Source organism: Drosophila miranda (assembly GCF_003369915.1).
Source record: "Drosophila miranda strain MSH22 chromosome Y unlocalized genomic scaffold, D.miranda_PacBio2.1 Contig_Y1_pilon, whole genome shotgun sequence".
In the NCBI taxonomy this organism is placed as follows: domain Eukaryota; kingdom Metazoa; phylum Arthropoda; class Insecta; order Diptera; family Drosophilidae; genus Drosophila; species Drosophila miranda.
Window position 1 is genome coordinate 34,772,547 of NW_022881603.1, and position 26,277 is coordinate 34,798,823.

The following is a 26,277-nucleotide window of genomic DNA, read 5'->3' on the forward strand; positions in this document are numbered from 1 at the left end:
ACCCAGATGACTGCCATAAAAACAGAAAAGCCAGGAAGATTATGGTCGTTTGTGAGTACTTCTACTAACTTCAACCATAGTTTAAAGTACAAGGACATATTTTATGGTTTTAGAAGCGGTTCGGGACATTTTGGGAGAAAGATGTACCAGAAAACAACGAGGCGTTTTTCAAAGAGAGTTTCCGAATGGAGGCCCTGCTTTGATATTTTAGTGAATCGGCTTGAAGTGCTGCGAAAGAAGGACACCAACTGCCGAGCTGCAATTCCTTTGGAAAAGCGCATCGCCATTGCGCTATACACTTTGGGCTCGTCCTCTGAGTACCGAACAGTTGGCAGGCTTTTCGGTGTAGCTCCAAACAGTGTGTGTAATATCCTGCACGAGTTTTGCAGAGCACTTATCGACGAGTTTTCGAAGGAGTACATGTCGCCCAATTACCTAACTTCCGACAAAATTGATGAGTGCGTAAAGGGATTCGAGGCAATTGGATTTCCTCAGTGCCTAGGTGCAATTGGTAGGAAATCAATAAGAACTTCAGCAATATGTTTACATATAAATTGGTTTTTAAACTTCCTTTTTATTGTAGATGGATGCCACATCGAAATAAAACCACCAGCACCTGAGGCAGTAGACCACCATAACTATAAGGGCTGGTATTCCACAGTCTTGTTTGCCCTAGTGGATTATAGGTATGCAAATATCTTGTTATGGGCGGTTTTGGAGAGAGCCGATAGGTATCAGGGCTGGAGAAGAAAGAGACAGCGGCATCTACAGTGGATCCTGGGAAGCAGTGGCAGAGTTGCGTGGGAGAAAAGGAAACGGGGCGAGGAAGAAAAAAGGGAGAGTTTCCGGTGGAGAATAGGGGAGGCCGCACGTGCCCTGAAAGAAAAAAGGAAACAAAATTGGTGATCGTGGAGACGACGATCCCACCAAGACATCAGCGGCAGGCATCAACATCAGCGGAAGCGGCGGACATCGGCAGCAGCATCCCGGTACTGGCCAGGCCGGGAAACTGATGCGAGAACCGCGGAGCACCGACTGGAGACACGTTTCTGTCCCCACACACCAGCCCCCCGGGGAAAGAATCCGGACTTCAAAGCAGCAATACACACACACGATTCACACACACCCACCTTCATCCACCCACATCACACACAACCCACGCATGTATACCCTCATTCATAACACATCACATAACATCACCACATTTCACACATCTACACCCGTCCGACCCACAATTAAACAAAATATCACGATCATACAAAAAACACCACGATTAAACGTAAACATCAGCAAGCATCAGGAAGCAACAACCTCTATCAAAGGGGGCTGCCAACTCGGCCGAAATAGGGTTTTTTTTGTTAGTATTTTTGTGTTAGTATTTTTTTCCTTTATATAAACCTAGATTATTAATTATTATTAATTAATAATGTTCAAGATAAATAAGAAAATATAATGGATATAAAAGGAATATTTGAAAAGAGTCATGAGTGAATAGAAAACGGTAGTTGGGTGGGACGAGAGCGAGAAGAAGAGCGGGACCCTGAATATGAAAAGGGAGCGAATTCAAAAGGTGGCGCTCATGGAAGGGTGGGACCCTGCTAGGGATAACGAAACCAACTATCCCCGCTGACGAAAGTGCCAACGAGGACAAGTCTGTCCTATAAATTAGATTTGTTTTTTTTGTATGTTTTTTTGTTTTGTTCAATCCGTCCCCTGGCTTATCGGGTCGGAAACACCCCTGACTTCCCCGTGAGCTAGCTGGGAACGATAGGCCAGGGTGGCAAAGAGGCGGATCATAACAAATGGCGCCCAATGCTAATAGAAGGGATCGATTTTAAACGCGAGTCTTAAAGACCCGGTGTAAAATGGAACCCTGGTAGAACGAAACTCAGCCGGTCCGCGAGCCGGGAATAAATCCTAGCCGTCGTAGCCGCTGAGAGGAGTAGAAGAGAGGAAAATGGACATGGTAGTTATGTATCGGAGGTAGAAGGGAAGGAAGTGTGTGTCCCGAGTTGTGGTCCAGGTATTACCAGGTGGTAGTAGCCTCGTTGCCCGACTCGTGGAGCTCGCTGTCTGGATCTGAAAAGAGGAAGATGTGCCGGAGGATCTGTCGAGTCGTGGTCCGGGTTATGTCCAGAGGCATTAACGTCGTTGTCCGATTCTGGGGGATCCACGGCGATCTGAGGGAGGAAACAGCAAAGGGAGTTGGCACTCAGAAAAAGTAAGCGAAGGTAAATAGCAAGGGGAAAAGAAGGGGGTCCGCTCACCTGCAAAACAATTAATGCAGTTGTCTCTCGTCCCACCAAACAAATTAAAGGTGAATTTTTGTCTGAAGCAGTTTGGGAATTATATGTTTTTTTTTGTTAGTGATTTAGCAGACTATTGGAAAGCCGAAGCAAGAAAACCCAAAGGGAAATCATTTTTTTTGAGGACTGACGATTCTCGCTAGCATTGTTTAAAAGCAATTTTAGAAGTAGGCATTAGGCAAGTCATCGGAAAAAGAGTTTTTGTTTGGGAGAGGAAGTATTTAGTTATTTAGTGTTGCATTTAATTAGGCGATTAATTGTAGATGTAGATGTTTATTTATTTGATTGAATCAATTTAGATATTTAGATTTATCAATTTATTGATTTAAATTAACCGATTTATGTATTTAAATTTATTTATTTGGTTATCTAAACATGGAATTAATTATTCCACAAGGCGTAGCCCAGAGGCACAGCGCAGGTACCAGCCGTACAACATGCCGACGACTCGGTCCCAGGACGGTAAAGCCGGCAGTAGGCTGGAAGGGCCGTCGCAAGTGGCGGAAAACGTACATGCGGGGTTGTACCAGGAGGACCCAGAAGCCGGAGCGGTAGGAGGTCAACAGCGAACCCGTAAGGACCTGGTGTTACCGTCCGAGTTAAGCTCAGCCGTGAACGCAGCCTTAGCCCAAGCACAGGAGACCTACCGAGCGTCGCTCGGGCAGCAAATGGAAGCGCTGAGATCGTCAATGCAAGCAGACATGCTAGAGTTCATGCGAGAGATCAACGCTGTGGTGGGTTCGTTAAAAGCGGAGCGAACGGCGAGTGATGCGAATGGAAGGAATCGGGGATGAAATGCAACCAGTCTGGGAGGAGGTCAACAGGAATCACCCGGGAACCAGCAAGCACATCCAACGCACTTGTTCGTGGACAACCGAACATTGGAGGCCGATCAGAGGACCCAAGCCGATCAGAGACCCGTGGAGGAGTGGCTGTTCAACGGGATGGGCGCAGGAGCAAACCCTAACAGGAATCGACCGAGTTTCGGAGAGGCTAGGCAGGAGCAAGTGCAGATACGAAGATGGGGACTTAGCTTCGACGGCGATCCAAAGGGGATGCCCGTGGCGGAATTCATATTCCGGGTGGAGCATCTACAGACGTCGTATCAGGTACCGTGGGCGGAGGTGTTGAAAGCCTTTTACTCATTGGTCAGTGGCCACGCAAGGGATTGGTACTGGATGCATGTGCGGACGGTAGGAATGCCGGACTGGCCGAATCTGAGATATGGTCTTCAGCAGCAGTTTCAAGTTCGTCCGACAGAGTTCGAGCGAGAGCAAGAGCTCAGGGAACGCCGACAACGCCACGGGGAGTCGGCGGACCAGTACATCCAGGAGATGTTGGTGTTGAGGTCGAGATTGCTAAATCCGTTCTCGGATTATGATCTAATAAAGATCATAAAGATCAATATTAGGGATGCAATTTCGAGGGTGATTTATCCAATGCAGATACCAAATCTCCAGAAGCTGCGAGAAGAGTGTGCGGACGCCGAGAAACTGCTGGCGACGCGATGGACAAGGAGCGGTCCAGACCATGGGGGTAGTAGGCGCAGGGAAGATCACAAAGTACATGAATTGGATGCGAACACTCACGACCCGGAGGAACAGACCGAGGCATTGGATGCTGTCCATAGGACGAGGGAATCCGGAGGCGACCGCACCCAGCTGAAGTGCTGGAATTGCGCTCAGCCGGGTCACACCTATTTTGAGTGTGAGTCGGCCGTGCGTAACCTGTTCTGCTACAAGTGCGGGCTGGCCGGGGTCATTCTCCCTAAATGCCCTAAATGTCGGCCGGGAAACGCGAAAAGGAGCACGACGCAATTGGAGGAGTCGAGTTCCACGTCGCCGCGAAGCAGCCAATAGATAGGTCCTCCAACGTTAAATTAGATACCCCTAAGGAAAGAAGTAACAATAAGAATATTTACACTACCATATATAAGGTTAACCAAGCGGTATTACCCGAAGCTAGATGGTCCGAGCGCAAGCCGATAAAGGAAAGACAGCGGCAGTACGAACAGGCCAGGAATCGGATAATGGGGGACGAACTCGATGAGAGTATCCGAACGGGAGCAGTCAGAGCACAGCGGGCTCGGGACAGGTTTCAGGGGCGAAAGAGAAGGCGGCTCCAGGTGTGTGCTGCAGTCCACTCGGCAATTCGTCAGGATGACAGGCCATTCGCACGAGTGAAGTTGGGCCCGAGGACGCTGATGGGACTACTGGATACAGGGGCATCGGTGAGCCTTCTGGGGAAAGGTGGCCTGGAACTGATAGGAGAATTGGAGCTGAAACTTCAAGACATAAAGAAATTCTCAGTACAAACAGCGGGCGGCACTCCTCATAAAATACTGGGACATGTGTCGACAGTAATGACGTATGGAGGCCAGAAGCAGACCATGGAGTTGTTCCTGTGTCCCTCGCTGAAACAACCGCTGTACCTAGGGGTCGATTTCTGGCGGAAGTTTGGTCTGGCTCCGCATATAGTAGGCCTAGAACGACACAAGGAATTAGCCGAAATTGATGCTGAGGTGCTGACTAGGAGTAGACCAACGGAACCGCACGAATTGACGCACACGCAGCAGACACGTCTGGACTAGGTGAAGAACAACTTCAGGGCATTCGACACACATGGTTTTGGGAAGAACGACGCTCGAAAGGCACGAAATTCAATTAATCGAGGGAGCCGTACCCGTAAAGGAGCGATTCTACCCGGTGTCTCCCGCGGTGCAAGAGCTGTTGTTTGCCGAGGTGGACGAAATGTTGCGCCTCGGAGTCATCGAAACCAGCGAGAGCCCGTGGAGCAACCGCGTGACGCTGGTACGTAAGCCGGGAAAAAGCCGATTGTGTCTGGATGCGCGGAAACTAAACAAATTAACCGTGAAGGATGCTTACCCGCTGCAGAGCATCGAGTCAATTCTGAGCCGCGTAGAGGATACGGTGTACATCAGCAGCATCGATTTAAAGCACGCATTTTGGCAGATAGAGCTGGAGCCTGAAAGTCGGACGTACACAGCATTCACGGTGCCGGGCAGCCCTTCGGGTTGTGCAATGCAGCCCAACGGCTGTGTCGGTTGATGGATCGAGTAATTCCACAACGACTCCGAAGCCATGTCTTTGTATACTTAGACGATCTACTAGTTATTTCCCGGACGTTTGAGGAGCATATACACCTGTTAGAGGAAGTGGCCAAGTGTCTCAAGGAGGCAAACCTGACAATTGGAAGAAAAAAATCGAAATTCGGCTATAAATATTTAAAGTATTTAGGGTACATCGTAGGCGACGGCGCACTTAGGACAGATCCGGAGAAAGTACAGGCCAAAATACCAATGCCAAGGAACGTGAGACAAATCCGGAGATTTTTGGGGACAGCTGGCTGGTATCGGCGGTTTATCCGAAATTTCTCGGCACTCTCGGCTCCTCTGACAGACTGTCTGAAAGGAAAAGGGCAATTTAAGCTGACGGAGGAGGCAGGAAAATCGTTCGAAGAGCTCAAAAAAGCACTTACCAGTGCACCCGTGCTACATCACCCAGACTTTAAGAAGCACTTCTTCATCCAGTGTGATGCGAGCCACGTGGGGATTGGAGCAGTTCTCTTCCAGAGGGATGATGAAGGAGCAGAGCACCCGATCGCATTCTTTTCGGCGAAGCTAAGAGGCTCAACTATAGCGTGCCAGAGAAGGAGTGTCTGGCGGCGGTAAGAGCCATAGAGAAGTTCCGTGCATACGTAGAACTGATGCCATTCACGGTGATAACAGATCACGCGAGTTTGCAGTGGCTCATGCGATTCAAAGCACTGGATGGGAGGCTAGCCAGGTGGTCGTTGGCTCTCCAGGCTTATGACTTCGAAATCGAGCACCGCAAAGGAAAGGAAAATATCGTCGCCGATATGCTGTCACGTCCCTTTGACGTGGACGCTATCGACTTCCTGGAGTTCGACACCACAGCCTTCGAGGATGAAGAATACCGAAGAAAAATTGAGTCGGTCCAGAGCGATGAGGATGAATTCCCAGACCTGAAGGTGGAGGAAGGACTGCTGTTTGGCCGGCCGGAATTAGAGGAGTTTTCGTGGAAGCTATGGATCCCGGAAGCCCTGACGAGCACACTGATCCAACAGGCTCACGACAGCGATGTGGCAATGCATGGAGGAATCGCGAGGACACTGGGACGGCTGCGACAGTTCTATTATTGGCCCGGATGACCGTGCAGGTGAAGGCATATGTGGCTGATTGTAACACCTGCAAAGAAACAAAACATTCAACACAGGTTCACCGTCCACTCATGGGGGCCGAAACCAGAACCGAGAGGCCGATTCAAAAACTGTACCTGGATTTCCTGGGTCCATATCCGAGGACTCGAAGTGGCAATGTGGTCATACTAATAGTCCTCGATCACATGTCCAGATATGTCTGGTTGAAGGCTTTGCCTAAGGCGACGTCTTCGGCCGTGATCCGATTCTTGCACGCCGAGGTCTTCGCGCAGTTTGGCGTGCCTGAAATAGTGCATACCGATAATGGAAAGCAATTTGTGTCAGCTGAATTCTCTCAATTCCTGGATAGGAGAAGCATAACGCACCTGAAGTCGGGGAACTATGCACCGCAGGCGAACGCGGCCGAACGAGTGAACCAGACTGTACTGGCAGCAATAAGGACATACGCTAGTGAGGATCACACGCGCTGGGACGAGAAGCTGACGGAGATCCAGTGTGTGGCTAGGAGCGCTATACACACGGGTATCGGGACGTCGCCATACTTTGTGTTGTTTGGGCAGCACATGTTTACTAGCGGCCGAGATTATAAATTGGCACGCAGACTGGGTGCCCTAAATGATGCACAAATGTCACCCTTGGCAAGGAGTGACAAGATGGAGATAGTCCGAGATGAGGTCCGAGGAAACTCTCATGAAGCCTACAACAGAGCGAAGAACAGGTATAATCGAAAAGCTCGAGAAATTAGGTACTCACCGGGTCAGGAGATATATAAGCGGAATTTCGTGTTGAGCAAATTTAAAAACAACATCAACGCGAAGTTCAGCCCAAAATACGTCAAGTGCCGAGTGATCCGGAGTATGGGCAACAGTCTGTACGAGCTGGAGACGTTGCAAGGCTCACGTATTGGGGTGTTTGACGCAAAGGATCTGAAGCAGTAGCCCAGGCATCTCAGTCGATGGAGCCAGAGACTCTCAATCTCAGGGTGTGGGCGATGGCCTACGTTTGGGGCCCCTTAATTGAAAAAGCCCGCCAGCTTGGCACTCCCGTTTCGGCGGAGTAATCCTGGAAACGGTAGTGTGGTGTTATGGGCGGTTTTGGAGAGAGCCGATAGGTATCAGGGCTGGAGAAGAAAGAGACAGCGGCATCTACAGTGGATCCTGGGAAGCAGTGGCAGAGTTGCGTGGGAGAAAAGGAAACGGGGCGAGGAAGAAAAAAGGGAGAGTTTCCGGTGGAGAATAGTGGAGGCCGCACGTGCCCTGAAAGAAAAAAGGAAACAAAATTGGTGATCGTGGAGACGACGATCCCACCAAGACATCAGCGGCAGGCATCAACATCAGCGGAAGCGGCGGACATCGGCAGCAGCATCCCGGTACTGGCCAGGCCGGGAAACTGATGCGAGAACCGTCAGCGGAGCACCGGCACCAAGGGACCGTCAGCGGAGCACCGACTGGAGACACGTTTCTGTCCCCACACACCAGCCCCCCCCGGGAAAAGAATCCGGACTTCAAAGCAGCAATACACACACACGATTCACACACACCCACCTTCATCCACCCACATCACACACAACCCACGCATGTATACCCTCATTCATAACACATCACATAACATCACCACATTTCACACATCTACACCCGTCCGACCCACAATTAAACAAAATATCACGATCATACAAAAAACACCACGATTAAACGTAAACATCAGCAAGCATCAGGAAGCAACAACCTCTATCAAAGGGGGCTGCCAACTCGGCCGAAATAGGGTTTATTTTTTTTGTTAGTATTTTTGTGTTAGTATTTTTTTCCTTTATATAAACCTAGATTATTAATTATTATTAATTAATAATGTTCAAGATAAATAAGAAAATATAATGGATATAAAAGGAATATTTGAAAAGAGTTATGAGTGAATAGAAAACGGTAGTTGGGTGGGACGAGAGCGAGAAGAAGAGCGGGACCCTGAATATGAAAAGGGAGCGAATTCAAAAGGTGGCGCTCATGGAAGGTTGGGACCCTGCTAGGGATAACGAAACCAACTATCCCCGCTGACGAAAGTGCCAACGAGGACAAGTCTGTCCTATAAATTAGATTTGTTTTTTTTGTATGTTTTTTTGTTTTGTTCAATCCGTCCCCTGGCTTATCGGGTCGGAAACACCCCTGACTTCCCCGTGAGCTAGCTGGGAACGATAGGCCAGGGTGGCAAAGAGGCGGATCATAACAAATGGCGCCCAATGCTAATAGAAGGGATCGATTTTAAACGCGAGTCTTAAAGACCCGGTGTAAAATGGAACCCTGGTAGAACGAAACTCAGCCGGTCCGCGAGCCGGGAATAAATCCTAGCCGTCGTAGCCGCTGAGAGGAGTAGAAGAGAGGAAAATGGACATGGTAGTTATGTATCGGAGGTAGAAGGGAAGGAAGTGTGTGTCCCGAGTTGTGGTCCAGGTATTACCAGGTGGTAGTAGCCTCGTTGCCCGACTCGTGGAGCTCGCTGTCTGGATCTGAAAAGAGGAAGAGGTGCCGGAGGATCTGTCGAGTCGTGGTCCGGGTTATGTCCAGAGGCATTAACGTCGTTGTCCGATTCTGGGGGATCCACGGCGATCTGAGGGAGGAAACAGCAAAGGGAGTTGGCACTCAGAAAAAGTAAGCGAAGGTAAATAGCAAGGGGAAAAGAAGGGGGTCCGCTCACCTGCAAAACAATTAATGCAGTTGTCTCTCGTCCCACCAAACAAATTAAAGGTGAATTTTTGTCTGAAGCAGTTTGGGAATTATATGTTTTTTTTTGTTAGTGATTTAGCAGACTATTGGAAAGCCGAAGCAAGAAAACCCAAAGGGAAATCATTTTTTTTGAGGACTGACGATTCTCGCTAGCATTGTTTAAAAGCAATTTTAGAAGTAGGCATTAGGCAAGTCATCGGAAAAAGAGTTTTTGTTTGGGAGAGGAAGTATTTAGTTATTTAGTGTTGCATTTAATTAGGCGATTAATTGTAGATGTAGATGTTTATTTATTTGATTGAATCAATTTAGATATTTAGATTTATCAATTTATTGATTTAAATTAACCGATTTATGTATTTAAATTTATTTATTTGGTTATCTAAACATGGAATTAATTATTCCACAAGGCGTAGCCCAGAGGCACAGCGCAGGTACCAGCCGTACAACATGCCGACGACTCGGTCCCAGGACGGTAAAGCCGGCAGTAGGCTGGAAGGGCCGTCGCAAGTGGCGGAAAACGTACATGCGGGGTTGTACCAGGAGGACCCAGAAGCCGGAGCGGTAGGAGGTCAACAGCGAACCCGTAAGGACCTGGTGTTACCGTCCGAGTTAAGCTCAGCCGTGAACGCAGCCTTAGCCCAAGCACAGGAGACCTACCGAGCGTCGCTCGGGCAGCAAATGGAAGCGCTGAGATCGTCAATGCAAGCAGACATGCTAGAGTTCATGCGAGAGATCAACGCTGTGGTGGGTTCGTTAAAAGCGGAGCGAACGGCAAGCACATCCAACGCACTTGTTCGTGGACAACCGAACATTGGAGGCCGATCAGAGGACCCAAGCCGATCAGAGACCCGTGGAGGAGTGGCTGTTCAACGGGATGGGCGCAGGAGCAAACCCTAACAGGAATCGACCGAGTTTCGGAGAGGCTAGGCAGGAGCAAGTGCAGATACGAAGATGGGGACTTAGCTTCGACGGCGATCCAAAGGGGATGCCCGTGGCGGAATTCATATTCCGGGTGGAGCATCTACAGACGTCGTATCAGGTACCGTGGGCGGAGGTGTTGAAAGCCTTTTACACATTGGTCAGTGGCCACGCAAGGGATTGGTACTGGATGCATGTGCGGACGGTAGGAATGCCGGACTGGCCGAATCTGAGATATGGTCTTCAGCAGCAGTTTCAAGTTCGTCGGACAGAGTTCGAGCGAGAGCAAGAGCTCAGGGAACGCCGACAACGCCACGGGGAGTCGGCGGACCAGTACATCCAGGAGATGTTGGTGTTGAGGTCGAGATTGCTAAATCCGTTCTCGGATTATGATCTAATAAAGATCATAAAGATCAATATTAGGGATGCAATTTCGAGGGTGATTTATCCAATGCAGATACCAAATCTCCAGAAGCTGCGAGAAGAGTGTGCGGACGCCGAGAAACTGCTGGCGACGCGATGGACAAGGAGCGGTCCAGACCATGGGGGTAGTAGGCGCAGGGAAGATCACAAAGTACATGAATTGGATGCGAACACTCACGACCCGGAGGAACAGACCGAGGCATTGGATGCTGTCCATAGGACGAGGGAATCCGGAGGCGACCGCACCCAGCTGAAGTGCTGGAATTGCGCTCAGCCGGGTCACACCTATTTTGAGTGTGAGTCGGCCGTGCGTAACCTGTTCTGCTACAAGTGCGGGCTGGCCGGGGTCATTCTCCCTAAATGCCCTAAATGTCGGCCGGGAAACGCGAAAAGGAGCACGACGCAATTGGAGGAGTCGAGTTCCACGTCGCCGCGAAGCAGCCAATAGATAGGTCCTCCAACGTTAAATTAGATACCCCTAAGGAAAGAAGTAACAATAAGAATATTTACACTACCATATATAAGGTTAACCAAGCGGTATTACCCGAAGCTAGATGGTCCGAGCGCAAGCCGATAAAGGAAAGACAGCGGCAGTACGAACAGGCCAGGAATCGGATAATGGGGGACGAACTCGATGAGAGTATCCGAACGGGAGCAGTCAGAGCACAGCGGGCTCGGGACAGGTTTCAGGGGCGAAAGAGAAGGCGGCTCCAGGTGTGTGCTGCAGTCCACTCGGCAATTCGTCAGGATGACAGGCCATTCGCACGAGTGAAGTTGGGCCCGAGGACGCTGATGGGACTACTGGATACAGGGGCATCGGTGAGCCTTCTGGGGAAAGGTGGCCTGGAACTGATAGGAGAATTGGAGCTGAAACTTCAAGACATAAAGAAATTCTCAGTACAAACAGCGGGCGGCACTCCTCATAAAATACTGGGACATGTGTCGACAGTAATGACGTATGGAGGCCAGAAGCAGACCATGGAGTTGTTCCTGTGTCCCTCGCTGAAACAACCGCTGTACCTAGGGGTCGATTTCTGGCGGAAGTTTGGTCTGGCTCCGCATATAGTAGGCCTAGAACGACACAAGGAATTAGCCGAAATTGATGCTGAGGTGCTGACTAGGAGTAGACCAACGGAACCGCACGAATTGACGCACACGCAGCAGACACGTCTGGACTAGGTGAAGAACAACTTCAGGGCATTCGACACACATGGTTTTGGGAAGAACGACGCTCGAAAGGCACGAAATTCAATTAATCGAGGGAGCCGTACCCGTAAAGGAGCGATTCTACCCGGTGTCTCCCGCGGTGCAAGAGCTGTTGTTTGCCGAGGTGGACGAAATGTTGCGCCTCGGAGTCATCGAAACCAGCGAGAGCCCGTGGAGCAACCGCGTGACGCTGGTACGTAAGCCGGGAAAAAGCCGATTGTGTCTGGATGCGCGGAAACTAAACAAATTAACCGTGAAGGATGCTTACCCGCTGCAGAGCATCGAGTCAATTCTGAGCCGCGTAGAGGATACGGTGTACATCAGCAGCATCGATTTAAAGCACGCATTTTGGCAGATAGAGCTGGAGCCTGAAAGTCGGACGTACACAGCATTCACGGTGCCGGGCAGCCCTTCGGGTTGTGCAATGCAGCCCAACGGCTGTGTCGGTTGATGGATCGAGTAATTCCACAACGACTCCGAAGCCATGTCTTTGTATACTTAGACGATCTACTAGTTATTTCCCGGACGTTTGAGGAGCATATACACCTGTTAGAGGAAGTGGCCAAGTGTCTCAAGGAGGCAAACCTGACAATTGGAAGAAAAAAATCGAAATTCGGCTATAAATATTTAAAGTATTTAGGGTACATCGTAGGCGACGGCGCACTTAGGACAGATCCGGAGAAAGTACAGGCCAAAATACCAATGCCAAGGAACGTGAGACAAATCCGGAGATTTTTGGGGACAGCTGGCTGGTATCGGCGGTTTATCCGAAATTTCTCGGCACTCTCGGCTCCTCTGACAGACTGTCTGAAAGGAAAAGGGCAATTTAAGCTGACGGAGGAGGCAGGAAAATCGTTCGAAGAGCTCAAAAAAGCACTTACCAGTGCACCCGTGCTACATCACCCAGACTTTAAGAAGCACTTCTTCATCCAGTGTGATGCGAGCCACGTGGGGATTGGAGCAGTTCTCTTCCAGAGGGATGATGAAGGAGCAGAGCACCCGATCGCATTCTTTTCGGCGAAGCTAAGAGGCTCAACTATAGCGTGCCAGAGAAGGAGTGTCTGGCGGCGGTAAGAGCCATAGAGAAGTTCCGTGCATACGTAGAACTGATGCCATTCACGGTGATAACAGATCACGCGAGTTTGCAGTGGCTCATGCGATTCAAAGCACTGGATGGGAGGCTAGCCAGGTGGTCGTTGGCTCTCCAGGCTTATGACTTCGAAATCGAGCACCGCAAAGGAAAGGAAAATATCGTCGCCGATATGCTGTCACGTCCCTTTGACGTGGACGCTATCGACTTCCTGGAGTTCGACACCACAGCCTTCGAGGATGAAGAATACCGAAGAAAAATTGAGTCGGTCCAGAGCGATGAGGATGAATTCCCAGACCTGAAGGTGGAGGAAGGACTGCTGTTTGGCCGGCCGGAATTAGAGGAGTTTTCGTGGAAGCTATGGATCCCGGAAGCCCTGACGAGCACACTGATCCAACAGGCTCACGACAGCGATGTGGCAATGCATGGAGGAATCGCGAGGACACTGGGACGGCTGCGACAGTTCTATTATTGGCCCCGGATGACCGTGCAGGTGAAGGCATATGTGGCTGATTGTAACACCTGCAAAGAAACAAAACATTCAACACAGGTTCACCGTCCACTCATGGGGCCGAAACCAGAACCGAGAGGCCGATTCAAAAACTGTACCTGGATTTCCTGGGTCCATATCCGAGGACTCGAAGTGGCAATGTGGTCATACTAATAGTCCTCGATCACATGTCCAGATATGTCTGGTTGAAGGCTTTGCCTAAGGCGACGTCTTCGGCCGTGATCCGATTCTTGCACGCCGAGGTCTTCGCGCAGTTTGGCGTGCCTGAAATAGTGCATACCGATAATGGAAAGCAATTTGTGTCAGCTGAATTCTCTCAATTCCTGGATAGGAGAAGCATAACGCACCTGAAGTCGGGGAACTATGCACCGCAGGCGAACGCGGCCGAACGAGTGAACCAGACTGTACTGGCAGCAATAAGGACATACGCTAGTGAGGATCACACGCGCTGGGACGAGAAGCTGACGGAGATCCAGTGTGTGGCTAGGAGCGCTATACACACGGGTATCGGGACGTCGCCATACTTTGTGTTGTTTGGGCAGCACATGTTTACTAGCGGCCGAGATTATAAATTGGCACGCAGACTGGGTGCCCTAAATGATGCACAAATGTCACCCTTGGCAAGGAGTGACAAGATGGAGATAGTCCGAGATGAGGTCCGAGGAAACTCTCATGAAGCCTACAACAGAGCGAAGAACAGGTATAATCGAAAAGCTCGAGAAATTAGGTACTCACCGGGTCAGGAGATATATAAGCGGAATTTCGTGTTGAGCAAATTTAAAAACAACATCAACGCGAAGTTCAGCCCAAAATACGTCAAGTGCCGAGTGATCCGGAGTATGGGCAACAGTCTGTACGAGCTGGAGACGTTGCAAGGCTCACGTATTGGGGTGTTTGACGCAAAGGATCTGAAGCAGTAGCCCAGGCATCTCAGTCGATGGAGCCAGAGACTCTCAATCTCAGGGTGTGGGCGATGGCCTACGTTTGGGGCCCCTTAATTGAAAAAGCCCGCCAGCTTGGCACTCCCGTTTCGGCGGAGTAATCCTGGAAACGGTAGTGTGGTGTTATGGGCGGTTTTGGAGAGAGCCGATAGGTATCAGGGCTGGAGAAGAAAGAGACAGCGGCATCTACAGTGGATCCTGGGAAGCAGTGGCAGAGTTGCGTGGGAGAAAAGGAAACGGGGCGAGGAAGAAAAAAGGGAGAGTTTCCGGTGGAGAATAGTGGAGGCCGCACGTGCCCTGAAAGAAAAAAGGAAACAAAATTGGTGATCGTGGAGACGACGATCCCACCAAGACATCAGCGGCAGGCATCAACATCAGCGGAAGCGGCGGACATCGGCAGCAGCATCCCGGTACTGGCCAGGCCGGGAAACTGATGCGAGAACCGTCAGCGGAGCACCGGCACCAAGGGACCGTCAGCGGAGCACCGACTGGAGACACGTTTCTGTCCCCACACACCAACCCCCCCCCGGGGAAAGAATCCGGACTTCAAAGCAGCAATACACACACACGATTCACACACACCCACCTTCATCCACCCACATCACACACAACCCACGCATGTATACCCTCATTCATAACACATCACATAACATCACCACATTTCACACATCTACACCCGTCCGACCCACAATTAAACAAAATATCACGATCATACAAAAAACACCACGATTAAACGTAAACATCAGCAAGCATCAGGAAGCAACAACCTCTATCAAAGGGGGCTGCCAACTCGGCCGAAATAGGGTTTATTTTTTTTGTTAGTATTTTTGTGTTAGTATTTTTTTCCTTTATATAAACCTAGATTATTAATTATTATTAATTAATAATGTTCAAGATAAATAAGAAAATATAATGGATATAAAAGGAATATTTGAAAAGAGTTATGAGTGAATAGAAAACGGTAGTTGGGTGGGACGAGAGCGAGAAGAAGAGCGGGACCCTGAATATGAAAAGGGAGCGAATTCAAAAGGTGGCGCTCATGGAAGGTTGGGACCCTGCTAGGGATAACGAAACCAACTATCCCCGCTGACGAAAGTGCCAACGAGGACAAGTCTGTCCTATAAATTAGATTTGTTTTTTTTGTATGTTTTTTTGTTTTGTTCAATCCGTCCCCTGGCTTATCGGGTCGGAAACACCCCTGACTTCCCCGTGAGCTAGCTGGGAACGATAGGCCAGGGTGGCAAAGAGGCGGATCATAACAAATGGCGCCCAATGCTAATAGAAGGGATCGATTTTAAACGCGAGTCTTAAAGACCCGGTGTAAAATGGAACCCTGGTAGAACGAAACTCAGCCGGTCCGCGAGCCGGGAATAAATCCTAGCCGTCGTAGCCGCTGAGAGGAGTAGAAGAGAGGAAAATGGACATGGTAGTTATGTATCGGAGGTAGAAGGGAAGGAAGTGTGTGTCCCGAGTTGTGGTCCAGGTATTACCAGGTGGTAGTAGCCTCGTTGCCCGACTCGTGGAGCTCGCTGTCTGGATCTGAAAAGAGGAAGAGGTGCCGGAGGATCTGTCGAGTCGTGGTCCGGGTTATGTCCAGAGGCATTAACGTCGTTGTCCGATTCTGGGGGATCCACGGCGATCTGAGGGAGGAAACAGCAAAGGGAGTTGGCACTCAGAAAAAGTAAGCGAAGGTAAATAGCAAGGGGAAAAGAAGGGGGTCCGCTCACCTGCAAAACAATTAATGCAGTTGTCTCTCGTCCCACCAAACAAATTAAAGGTGAATTTTTGTCTGAAGCAATTTGGGAATTATATGTTTTTTTTTGTTAGTGATTTAGCAGACTATTGGAAAGCCGAAGCAAGAAAACCCAAAGGGAAATCATTTTTTTTGAGGACTGACGATTCTCGCTAGCATTGTTTAAAAGCAATTTTAGAAGTAGGCATTAGGCAAGTCATCGGAAAAAGAGTTTTTGTTTGGGAGAGGAAGTATTTAGTTATTTAGTGTTGCATTTAATTAGGCGATTAATTGTAGATGTAGATGTTTATTTATTTGATTGAATCAATTTAGATATTTAGATTTATCAATTTATTGATTTAAATTAACCGATTTATGTATTTAAATTTATTTATTTGGTTATCTAAACATGGAATTAATTATTCCACAAGGCGTAGCCCAGAGGCACAGCGCAGGTACCAGCCGTACAACATGCCGACGACTCGGTCCCAGGACGGTAAAGCCGGCAGTAGGCTGGAAGGGCCGTCGCAAGTGGCGGAAAACGTACATGCGTACCCATGCGTACATGGGTTGTACCAGGAGGACCCAGAAGCCGGAGCGGTAGGAGGTCAACAGCGAACCCGTAAGGACCTGGTGTTACCGTCCGAGTTAAGCTCAGCCGTGAACGCAGCCTTAGCCCAAGCACAGGAGACCTACCGAGCGTCGCTCGGGCAGCAAATGGAAGCGCTGAGATCGTCAATGCAAGCAGACATGCTAGAGTTCATGCGAGAGATCAACGCTGTGGTGGGTTCGTTAAAAGCGGAGCGAACGGCAAGCACATCCAACGCACTTGTTCGTGGACAACCGAACATTGGAGGCCGATCAGAGGACCCAAGCCGATCAGAGACCCGTGGAGGAGTGGCTGTTCAACGGGATGGGCGCAGGAGCAAACCCTAACAGGAATCGACCGAGTTTCGGAGAGGCTAGGCAGGAGCAAGTGCAGATACGAAGATGGGGACTTAGCTTCGACGGCGATCCAAAGGGGATGCCCGTGGCGGAATTCATATTCCGGGTGGAGCATCTACAGACGTCGTATCAGGTACCGTGGGCGGAGGTGTTGAAAGCCTTTTACACATTGGTCAGTGGCCACGCAAGGGATTGGTACTGGATGCATGTGCGGACGGTAGGAATGCCGGACTGGCCGAATCTGAGATATGGTCTTCAGCAGCAGTTTCAAGTTCGTCGGACAGAGTTCAAGCGAGAGCAAGAGCTCAGGGAACGCCGACAACGCCACGGGGAGTCGGCGGACCAGTACATCCAGGAGATGTTGGTGTTGAGGTCGAGATTGCTAAATCCGTTCTCGGATTATGATCTAATAAAGATCATAAAGATCAATATTAGGGATGCAATTTCGAGGGTGATTTATCCAATGCAGATACCAAATCTCCAGAAGCTGCGAGAAGAGTGTGCGGACGCCGAGAAACTGCTGGCGACGCGATGGACAAGGAGCGGTCCAGACCATGGGGGTAGTAGGCGCAGGGAAGATCACAAAGTACATGAATTGGATGCGAACACTCACGACCCGGAGGAACAGACCGAGGCATTGGATGCTGTCCATAGGACGAGGGAATCCGGAGGCGACCGCACCCAGCTGAAGTGCTGGAATTGCGCTCAGCCGGGTCACACCTATTTTGAGTGTGAGTCGGCCGTGCGTAACCTGTTCTGCTACAAGTGCGGGCTGGCCGGGGTCATTCTCCCTAAATGCCCTAAATGTCGGCCGGGAAACGCGAAAATGAGCACGACGCAATCGGAGGAGTCGAGTTCCACGTCGCCGCGAAGCAGCCAATAGATAGGTCCTCCAACGTTAAAGCAGACCATGTAGTTGTTCCTGTGTCCCTCGCTGAAACAACCGCTGTACCTAGGGGTCGATTTCTGGCGGAAGTTTGGTCTGGCTCCGCATATAGTAGGCCTAGAACGACACAAGGAATTAGCCGAAATTGATGCTGAGGTGCTTACTAGTATTAGACCAACGGAACCGCACGAATTGACGCACACGCAGCAGACACGTCTGGACTAGGTGAAGAACAACTTCAGGGCATTCGACACACATGGTTTTGGGAAGAACGACGCTCGAAAGGCACGAAATTCAATTAATCGAGGGAGCCGTACCCGTAAAGGAGCGATTCTACCCGGTGTCTCCCGCGGTGCAAGAGCTGTTGTTTGCCGAGGTGGACGAAATGTTGCGCCTCGGAGTCATCGAAACCAGCGAGAGCCCGTGGAGCAACCGCGTGACGCTGGTACGTAAGCCGGGAAAAAACCGATTGTGTCTGGATGCGCGGAAACTAAACAAATTAACCGTGAAGGATGCTTACCCGCTGCAGAGCATCGAGTCAATTCTGAGCCGCGTAGAGGATACGGTGTACATCAGCAGCATCGATTTAAAGCACGCATTTTGGCAGATAGAGCTGGAGCCTGAAAGTCGGACGTACACAGCATTCACGGTGCCGGGCAGACCACTCTATCAATTTAAATCGATGCCCTTCGGGTTGTGCAATGCAGCCCAACGGCTGTGTCGGTTGATGGATCGAGTAATTCCACAACGACTCCGAAGCCATGTCTTTGTATACTTAGACGATCTACTAGTTATTTCCCGGACGTTTGAGGAGCATATACACCTGTTAGAGGAAGTGGCCAAGTGTCTCAAGGAGGCAAACCTGACAATTGGAAGAAAAAAATCGAAATTCGGCTATAAATATTTAAAGTATTTAGGGTACATCGTAGGCGACGGCGCACTTAGGACAGATCCGGAGAAAGTACAGGCCAAAATACCAATGCCAAGGAACGTGAGACAAATCCGGAGATTTTTGGGGACAGCTGGCTGGTATCGGCGGTTTATCCGAAATTTCTCGGCACTCTCGGCTCCTCTGACAGACTGTCTGAAAGGAAAAGGGCAATTTAAGCTGACGGAGGAGGCAGGAAAATCGTTCGAGGAGCTACAGAAAGCACTTACCAAGCTACATCACCCAGACTTTAAGAAGCACTTCTTCATCCAGTGTGATGCGAGCCACGTGGGGATTGGAGCAGTTCTCTTCCAGAGGGATGATGAAGGAGCAGAGCACCCGATCGCATTCTTTTCGGCGAAGCTAAGAGGGGCACAGCTCAACTATAGCGTGCCAGAGAAGGAGTGTCTGGCGGCGGTAAGAGCCATAGAGAAGTTCCGTGCATACGTAGAACTGATGCCATTCACGGTGATAACAGATCACGCGAGTTTGCAGTGGCTCATGCGATTCAAAGCACTGGATGGGAGGCTAGCCAGGTGGTCGTTGGCTCTCCAGGCTTATGACTTCGAAATCGAGCACCGCAAAGGAAAGGAAAATATCGTCGCCGATATGCTGTCACGTCCCTTTGACGTGGACGCTATCGACTTCCTGGAGTTCGACACCACAGCCTTCGAGGATGAAGAATACCGAAGAAAAATTGAGTCGGTCCAGAGCGATGAGGATGAATTCCCAGACCTGAAGGTGGAGGAAGGACTGCTGTTTGGCCGGCCGGAATTAGAGGAGTTTTCGTGGAAGCTATGGATCCCGGAAGCCCTGACGAGCACACTGATCCAACAGGCTCACGACAGCGATGTGGCAATGCATGGAGGAATCGCGAGGACACTGGGACGGCTGCGACAGTTCTATTATTGACCCCGGATGACCGTGCAGGTGAAGGCATATGTGGCTGATTGTAACACCTGCAAAGAAACAAAACATTCAACACAGGTTCACCGTCCACTCATGGGGGCCGAAACCAGAACCGAGAGGCCGATTCAAAAACTGTACCTGGATTTCCTGGGTCCATATCCGAGGACTCGAAGTGGCAATGTGGTCATACTAATAGTCCTCGATCACATGTCCAGATATGTCTGGTTGAAGGCTTTGCCTAAGGCGACGTCTTCGGCCGTGATCCGATTCTTGCACGCCGAGGTCTTCGCGCAGTTTGGCGTGCCTGAAATAGTGCATACCGATAATGGAAAGCAATTTGTGTCAGCTGAATTCTCTCAATTCCTGGATAGGAGAAGCATAACGCACCTGAAGTCGGGGAACTATGCACCGCAGGCGAACGCGGCCGAACGAGTGAACCAGACTGTACTGGCAGCAATAAGGACATACGCTAGTGAGGATCACACGCGCTGGGACGAGAAGCTGACGGAGATCCAGTGTGTGGCTAGGAGCGCTATACACACGGGTATCGGGACGTCGCCATACTTTGTGTTGTTTGGGCAGCACATGTTTACTAGCGGCCGAGATTATAAATTGGCACGCAGACTGGGTGCCCTAAATGATGCACAAATGTCACCCTTGGCAAGGAGTGACAAGATGGAGAACAGAGCGAAGAACAGGTATAATCGAAAAGCTCGAGAAATTAGGTACTCACCGGGTCAGGAGATATATAAGCGGAATTTCGTGTTGAGCAAATTTAAAAACAACATCAACGCGAAGTTCAGCCCAAAATACGTCAAGTGCCGAGTGATCCGGAGTATGGGCAACAGTCTGTACGAGCTGGAGACGTTGCAAGGCTCACGTATTGGGGTGTTTGACGCAAAGGATCTGAAGCAGTAGCCCAGGCATCTCAGTCGATGGAGCCAGAGACTCTCAATCTCAGGGTGTGGGCGATGGCCTACGTTTGGGGCCCCTTAATTGAAAAAGCCCGCCAGCTTGGCACTCCCGTTTCGGCGGAGTAATCCTGGAAACGGTAGTGTGGTGTTATGGGCGGTTTTGGAGAGAGCCGATAGGTATCAGGGCTGGAGAAGAAAGAGACAGCGGCATCTACAGTGGATCCTGGGAAGCAGTGGCAGAGTTGCGTGGGAGAAAAGGAAACGGGGCGAGGAAGAAAAAAGGGAGAGTTTCCGGTGGAGAATAGTGGAGGCCGCACGTGCCCTGAAAGAAAAAAGGAAACAAAATTGGTGATCGTGGAGACGACGATCCCACCAAGACATCAGCGGCAGGCATCAACATCAGCGGAAGCGGCGGACATCGGCAGCAGCATCCCGGTACTGGCCAGGCCGGGAAACTGATGCGAGAACCGTCAGCGGAGCACCGGCACCAAGGGACCGTCATCGGAGCACCGACTGGAGACACGTTTCTGTCCCCACACACCAGCCCCCCCGGGGAAAGAATCCGGACTTCAAAGCAGCAATACACACACACGATTCACACACACCCACCTTCATCCACCCACATCACACACAACCCACGCATGTATACCCTCATTCATAACACATCACATAACATCACCACATTTCACACATCTACACCCGTCCGACCCACAATTAAACAAAATATCACGATCATACAAAAAACACCACGATTAAACGTAAACATCAGCAAGCATCAGGAAGCAACAACCTCTATCAAAGGGGGCTGCCAACTCGGCCGAAATAGGGTTTATTTTTTTTTGTTAGTATTTTTGTGTTAGTATTTGTTTCCTTTATATAAACCTAGATTATTAATTATTATTAATTAATAATGTTCAAGATAAATAAGAAAATATAATGGATATAAAAGGAATATTTGAAAAGAGTCATGAGTGAATAGAAAACGGTAGTTGGGTGGGACGAGAGCGAGAAGAAGAGCGGGACCCTGAATATGAAAAGGGAGCGAATTCAAAAGGTGGCTCTCATGGAAGGGTGGGACCCTGCTAGGGATAACGAAACCAACTATCCCCGCTGACGAAAGTGCCAACGAGGAAAAGTCTGTCCTATAAATTAGATTTGTTTTTTTTGTTTGTTTTTTTGTTTTTCCCCGTGAGCTAGCTGGGAACGATAGGCCAGGGTGGCAAAGAGGCGGATCATAACAATCTTGCACAAAAATATGTATTTAGCAAGTTGGTTTAATGTCCTAAATTATTTAAATCCGATTCTTTTTAGATACAGATTTACATATGTAAATATCGGCTCTGCAGGAAGGTGCAATGACTCGATGATATACCAGAAGTCAAGCCTTGCAAAACATATCGAAGCATCGGCATTACTCCAAGAGAAAGCCAAGGAAATAAGCGGAGTAAACGTCCCTGTAATGCTTATCGGGGACTCGGCATTTAGGTTTTCTAAAATGTTCCAGTCCCACCTGAACGATAGGTGGCCAGGGCTGAGGGCGACGCGCCATCTAGCGGAAGTCCAGGGAGGCTCGATGGTGTATGGGGACATCGGGGGAGCTGGAGCCCTCACTGGGGATATAAGGAAGAGAATAGGATTAGTTATATGTATTAGTAAGGGAAAAAGGGATAAATAGGAGTGAAAATATTAGAAAACGTGGATTGGATTATAGAAATCGTGGAGCGTGGACGGAGTAACGTCGAAATTGGAAATTTTGTGCTTAAAACAGAAAGTTTGAAGTGAGTACCGAAAAGGCGGGCGATAAAATAGGTTGTAATGCAGAAAATTTTACAAACAGCCGGCAAGGAATATAGCCACCAGAACCGGGCCAGAAGGTTTCCTGGAGAGGGACACTGGAGTTCGAGAAAGTCGCCTGCAGAGAAGAAGACTGCCCAACGGAACCTGAGTGAGTTCGTTCCAGTTGCGCGTGTGTGAGCCAAGTAGCGCGGGACGTGTGAAGGGGGAGGGTGAAAGAGAACTATTTAGCTGCCAGGGCGATTCTAGCCACACCGCACGATCGTTGCATCGCCTTCCAGTGCGTGCCACACGTTTGGTCTCATTCACCAGGTAACAACCCCGAAACCCTATTCACACACACACACACGCGCACACGTATACTCGGACCTATATAAATTTAGGGCTGACCGGCCACGGCCAGCGATCGCCCACGTCGTTTGAATTAAAAGAAAAAAAACATAGTCCGCACTCCAAACACCGTTCCACATTAAATGTTATTTTGTTCCGTGTGTTGTCCTTTATTTAGTAATTAGTATTAGCTTAAACCGTTTAACGTACATTGAAAAAAAATATGTAAAAACACCAACACCTTTCACGAACCTAAATCTGCGATCAGCTGTTCAGTGCCAGAAGATTAACCCTTAGTGGGTGACGCGGGGGTCCCATCAGTCCACCGTATTTGGTCGAGCGATTTGTGAAAAAAATATTGTTTATTGTTTATGTCCCGGGGACCCTTAACAAGAGCTCTTGGTAGGTTAAGTCTCCGTAGGGGCCCGAGTTAAATTAACTCCCGTAAAACTGGATCCACTCATCTACACATATTCCATTACGTATGGGTGAGGGTATCCCTGTTGGTTGAACGAAATTTCAGCAGTTATTTCCTTGTTTGCCTTTGTGTCGAACGTTTTGGGGTTTCTTAGTGGTTAGTGATAATTTGGAGTATAGCTATTTATTAATGAGAAAGATGAAATTGTCAATTTACGATTATTAAAGCTTGGATATATATTGAAGCATGATGCCTTAAATTTAAAATAGAGGGAGGACGCGTGGCGTAAGCCATGGATTAGGCCAGCCGTTACCGTTCCAGCAGAGGGTGGCCAAAATGAACGTTGTGTTTGGTCACAGGTAGGGCGGGCGCGCGAAGTGATAACACCCAAGCTTCACCCACTTGATAGCCGTCTGTTTATGATTTTCTTTGTTGTTGTTAGGTTGTTGTTAGTTTTGATGTCCCGAGAAGTAGTATGTCTCCTTTTTTGTCTACATTTGGCGGGCAAGGGGAACTACCCAGCCCTGGGGTCGACAGCTAGCCGGCATTGCCCTCTGGGAAACAAGCTAAGTGTAACAAATGGCGCCCAATGTTATTTTCGAATTCGCATGCATCTGGACTGACGCAGGTTCGGGTGGTATTACAACAAATGTCACTCGGGCTGGTAAAGGCAGATGCGGGGAATGGAAAAAAAAATAAATGTTGTGGATAAGACGACAGCTCGCGAAGTGCAGGTTAGCTGTCCCGGCAGAAGTCGCTGCTGCAGGCTTAAGGTGAGCGTAAAGCTGGTCCTTAATGGCGCGGGGTGATTGATGCTAGGGATGGATAGACGGAGGCAGTTAACGGATATATAAAATATGTGATAGGGACTTACGAATTACAGTTGAACATTTTGTCGCTATTCGATGTCGCAAGTGAACGTAAGTCACTGCCGTTCAACAAAAAAATGGACAGGGAGTTTGCGACGGACACATTGCCTGGTGGACTGTGATATCGAATAAATCTGTGATGGAATGTGATATTGGAATAAGTTAGAGTAAGTCATGTAGGTAAATGTTCATTGTAGTTTCGCACCTGTTTGTTTAAAACAAAGCCGCTTTCGTGTTTTTGAACCTGTTGTCTGTCTGCCGAGAGGTGGTGAGGAGTAGGTGGCCCGGGAGTCGTAAAGACAACCCGCGATGCATCTGTTGTCATGGCAGATCGGTATGATGGATGACAGGAACAAATCACAAGCAAAGTGAGCTCATGCACCGTGAGGCTTCTCGTTTATCGGCCATCGCTTAGAGCGATGACTAGAGTAGATGACAGGCCACACAAAGGTGGTGTTCGTAATTGTAGGATATCCGTAGGGCGACTGTCAAGTGGAGCGCAGAAACTGGAGCGGTTGCTGGTCCCGGCTAGTCACGTGTCCCCCTCTTAATGAATCTTGTAAGAAGAAGAAGAACTGTTAGGAATTTTTGTTGTTAGGTTTTGTGTTGTGTTGAATGTGTTTGAGTGTCTTAGGTGTCGATCGAATATACATGTATGCTATTATTTATTTATTCAAATATTTAATTGCATATATCTCGTTAACGGCGCTGGTTGGCGCAATATTTATATCGGTATTTATTTATTTATTTATCGGAGTATTTATTGGTCCGAAGCGTGGTGTTATTTATTCTTACTAGTTATTTCTTTGGGTATTTATTTCTTTATTTATATATATTATCCTAGTTTAGGAGTTTCCCTTTTTTTTTTTTTTTTTAATATTGGTGTTGCTCGGGGCAGATGCCACAAGAAGGGGGTAGTCGACAGTATCATACGCGATCACGCGTAAACAAAACAGTGGACCAGATAGGAGAAGTGTCAGGGGCGATGTTTGATCAAGATCGGGAGGACATTGGAGCTGTGGGTGGGTTGCCAAGAACACCGGTCCAGGCCAGGTCAGAAGAATGGCCAATGTCCGATCCTACACCCACGCTTGCTTCCGAACTGGCATCAGCAGTCAACGTATCGTTGGCTCAGGCTCATGCGACACACAGGGCAGCGAACACTGACTCGATTTGTCGGGTGTTGCAGGAGGAGTTGCGTAAGGGGTTTATCGAGATGATGCACCAACTCAACGAGGTACTCCAGCCGGTTAGACAGCTGCAGCAGCAGAAGGAACCGCAGCGGGAGGAGGTTCACCACGAGCAGGAGTATCGAGGAGCAATCCCGAAAAGGAAGCCGTCTAGCACGACTGATGCGCCGATTCCGCCACCAAAACCATTTTTGGCTCCCTCGAGGCGAGGTGGTATTGGTCCTGAACCGTCTTCAGGAGGAGGACCGACCGCATCCAGTGAGCAGCATCAACGGGGTGGGCATCAAGCGCGAAATTGGCCAAACCCGATAGCACTCAGACACTCGGGTCAGGGTCGTGGCGAGGGTAGGAGAGCTGGTGGGATTCCTCGAGAAGATCCGCATCCAAATCCCCCGGGTTATAGACCTTGGCCACGGTGGGGCCGAGTCGAAAAATGGGACGTGACGTTCGACGGAGACAGCAACAAAATGACAGTCGAGGATTTTGTGTTCCGAATTGAATTCCTACAAGCCCAATGCCGCTGTCCGTGGGATGAAGTTCTAAACGGATTTCATCACCTGGTTACAGGAAACGCGCGGGAATGGTACTGGCAGTACATCCGTGATCAGGGCGGTGGTGTTTGGCAGGAACTAAGGGGCGACTTAATTGCTCGTTTCCGAGGCACGGCGTCCGAGTTCGACCGCATGAGAGAACTGCGAGAAAGAATGCAGCGGTCAAACGAGAGTGTGGAAGACTTTTTCCATGTCATGAGAAAGCTCGCGTCGAGCTGCCACCACCTGAAAAGGAGATGGTAAAAATCGTCAAAAAGGCACTCCCAGATGAGATAGCGAGTTTCGTCTACGGCTTACGGGTTTATTCCTTAGACCAACTGCGGGATGAGTGCGTGGAAATAGAGGCACATCTGAAGAGGAAGGCTCGATCTTCGTGGCGAGGAGCACCCAAAGCCACAAACTATGGTCGCGGGCCGAATGCGAACGTCAGCGAGGTCGCGCAGGATCGGTCGATTGGCGATGAAGAGGCAGAGGTCATTGAGGAAGCGCAAGTGACACAGCG

The 26,277-nt window shown here is 49.4% G+C and overlaps 2 protein-coding genes across 2 annotated transcripts; one reads left to right on the forward strand and one right to left on the reverse strand.

Annotated features, from left to right (window-relative positions):
• The first annotated feature begins 3,103 nt into the window (after positions 1–3,103).
• On the forward strand, positions 3,104–11,041 carry LOC117189551. Its single transcript, XM_033394697.1, has 2 exons — positions 3,104–3,155; positions 10,000–11,041. Exon 2 carries the CDS (start codon positions 10,095–10,097, stop codon positions 11,007–11,009), a length of 915 nt encoding a protein of 304 aa, XP_033250588.1. The 5' UTR covers positions 3,104–3,155; positions 10,000–10,094; the 3' UTR covers positions 11,010–11,041.
• A 6,556-nt stretch (positions 11,042–17,597) lies between these two features.
• LOC117189552 lies at positions 17,598–18,991 on the reverse strand. The gene is made up of 3 exons (XM_033394698.1): positions 18,814–18,991; positions 18,393–18,734; positions 17,598–17,989 (listed from the first exon to the last, which is right to left on the reverse strand). Exons 2-3 carry the CDS (start codon positions 18,452–18,454, stop codon positions 17,746–17,748), a joined length of 306 nt encoding a protein of 101 aa, XP_033250589.1. The 5' UTR covers positions 18,455–18,734; positions 18,814–18,991; the 3' UTR covers positions 17,598–17,745.
• Positions 18,992–26,277: the final 7,286 nt, after the last annotated feature.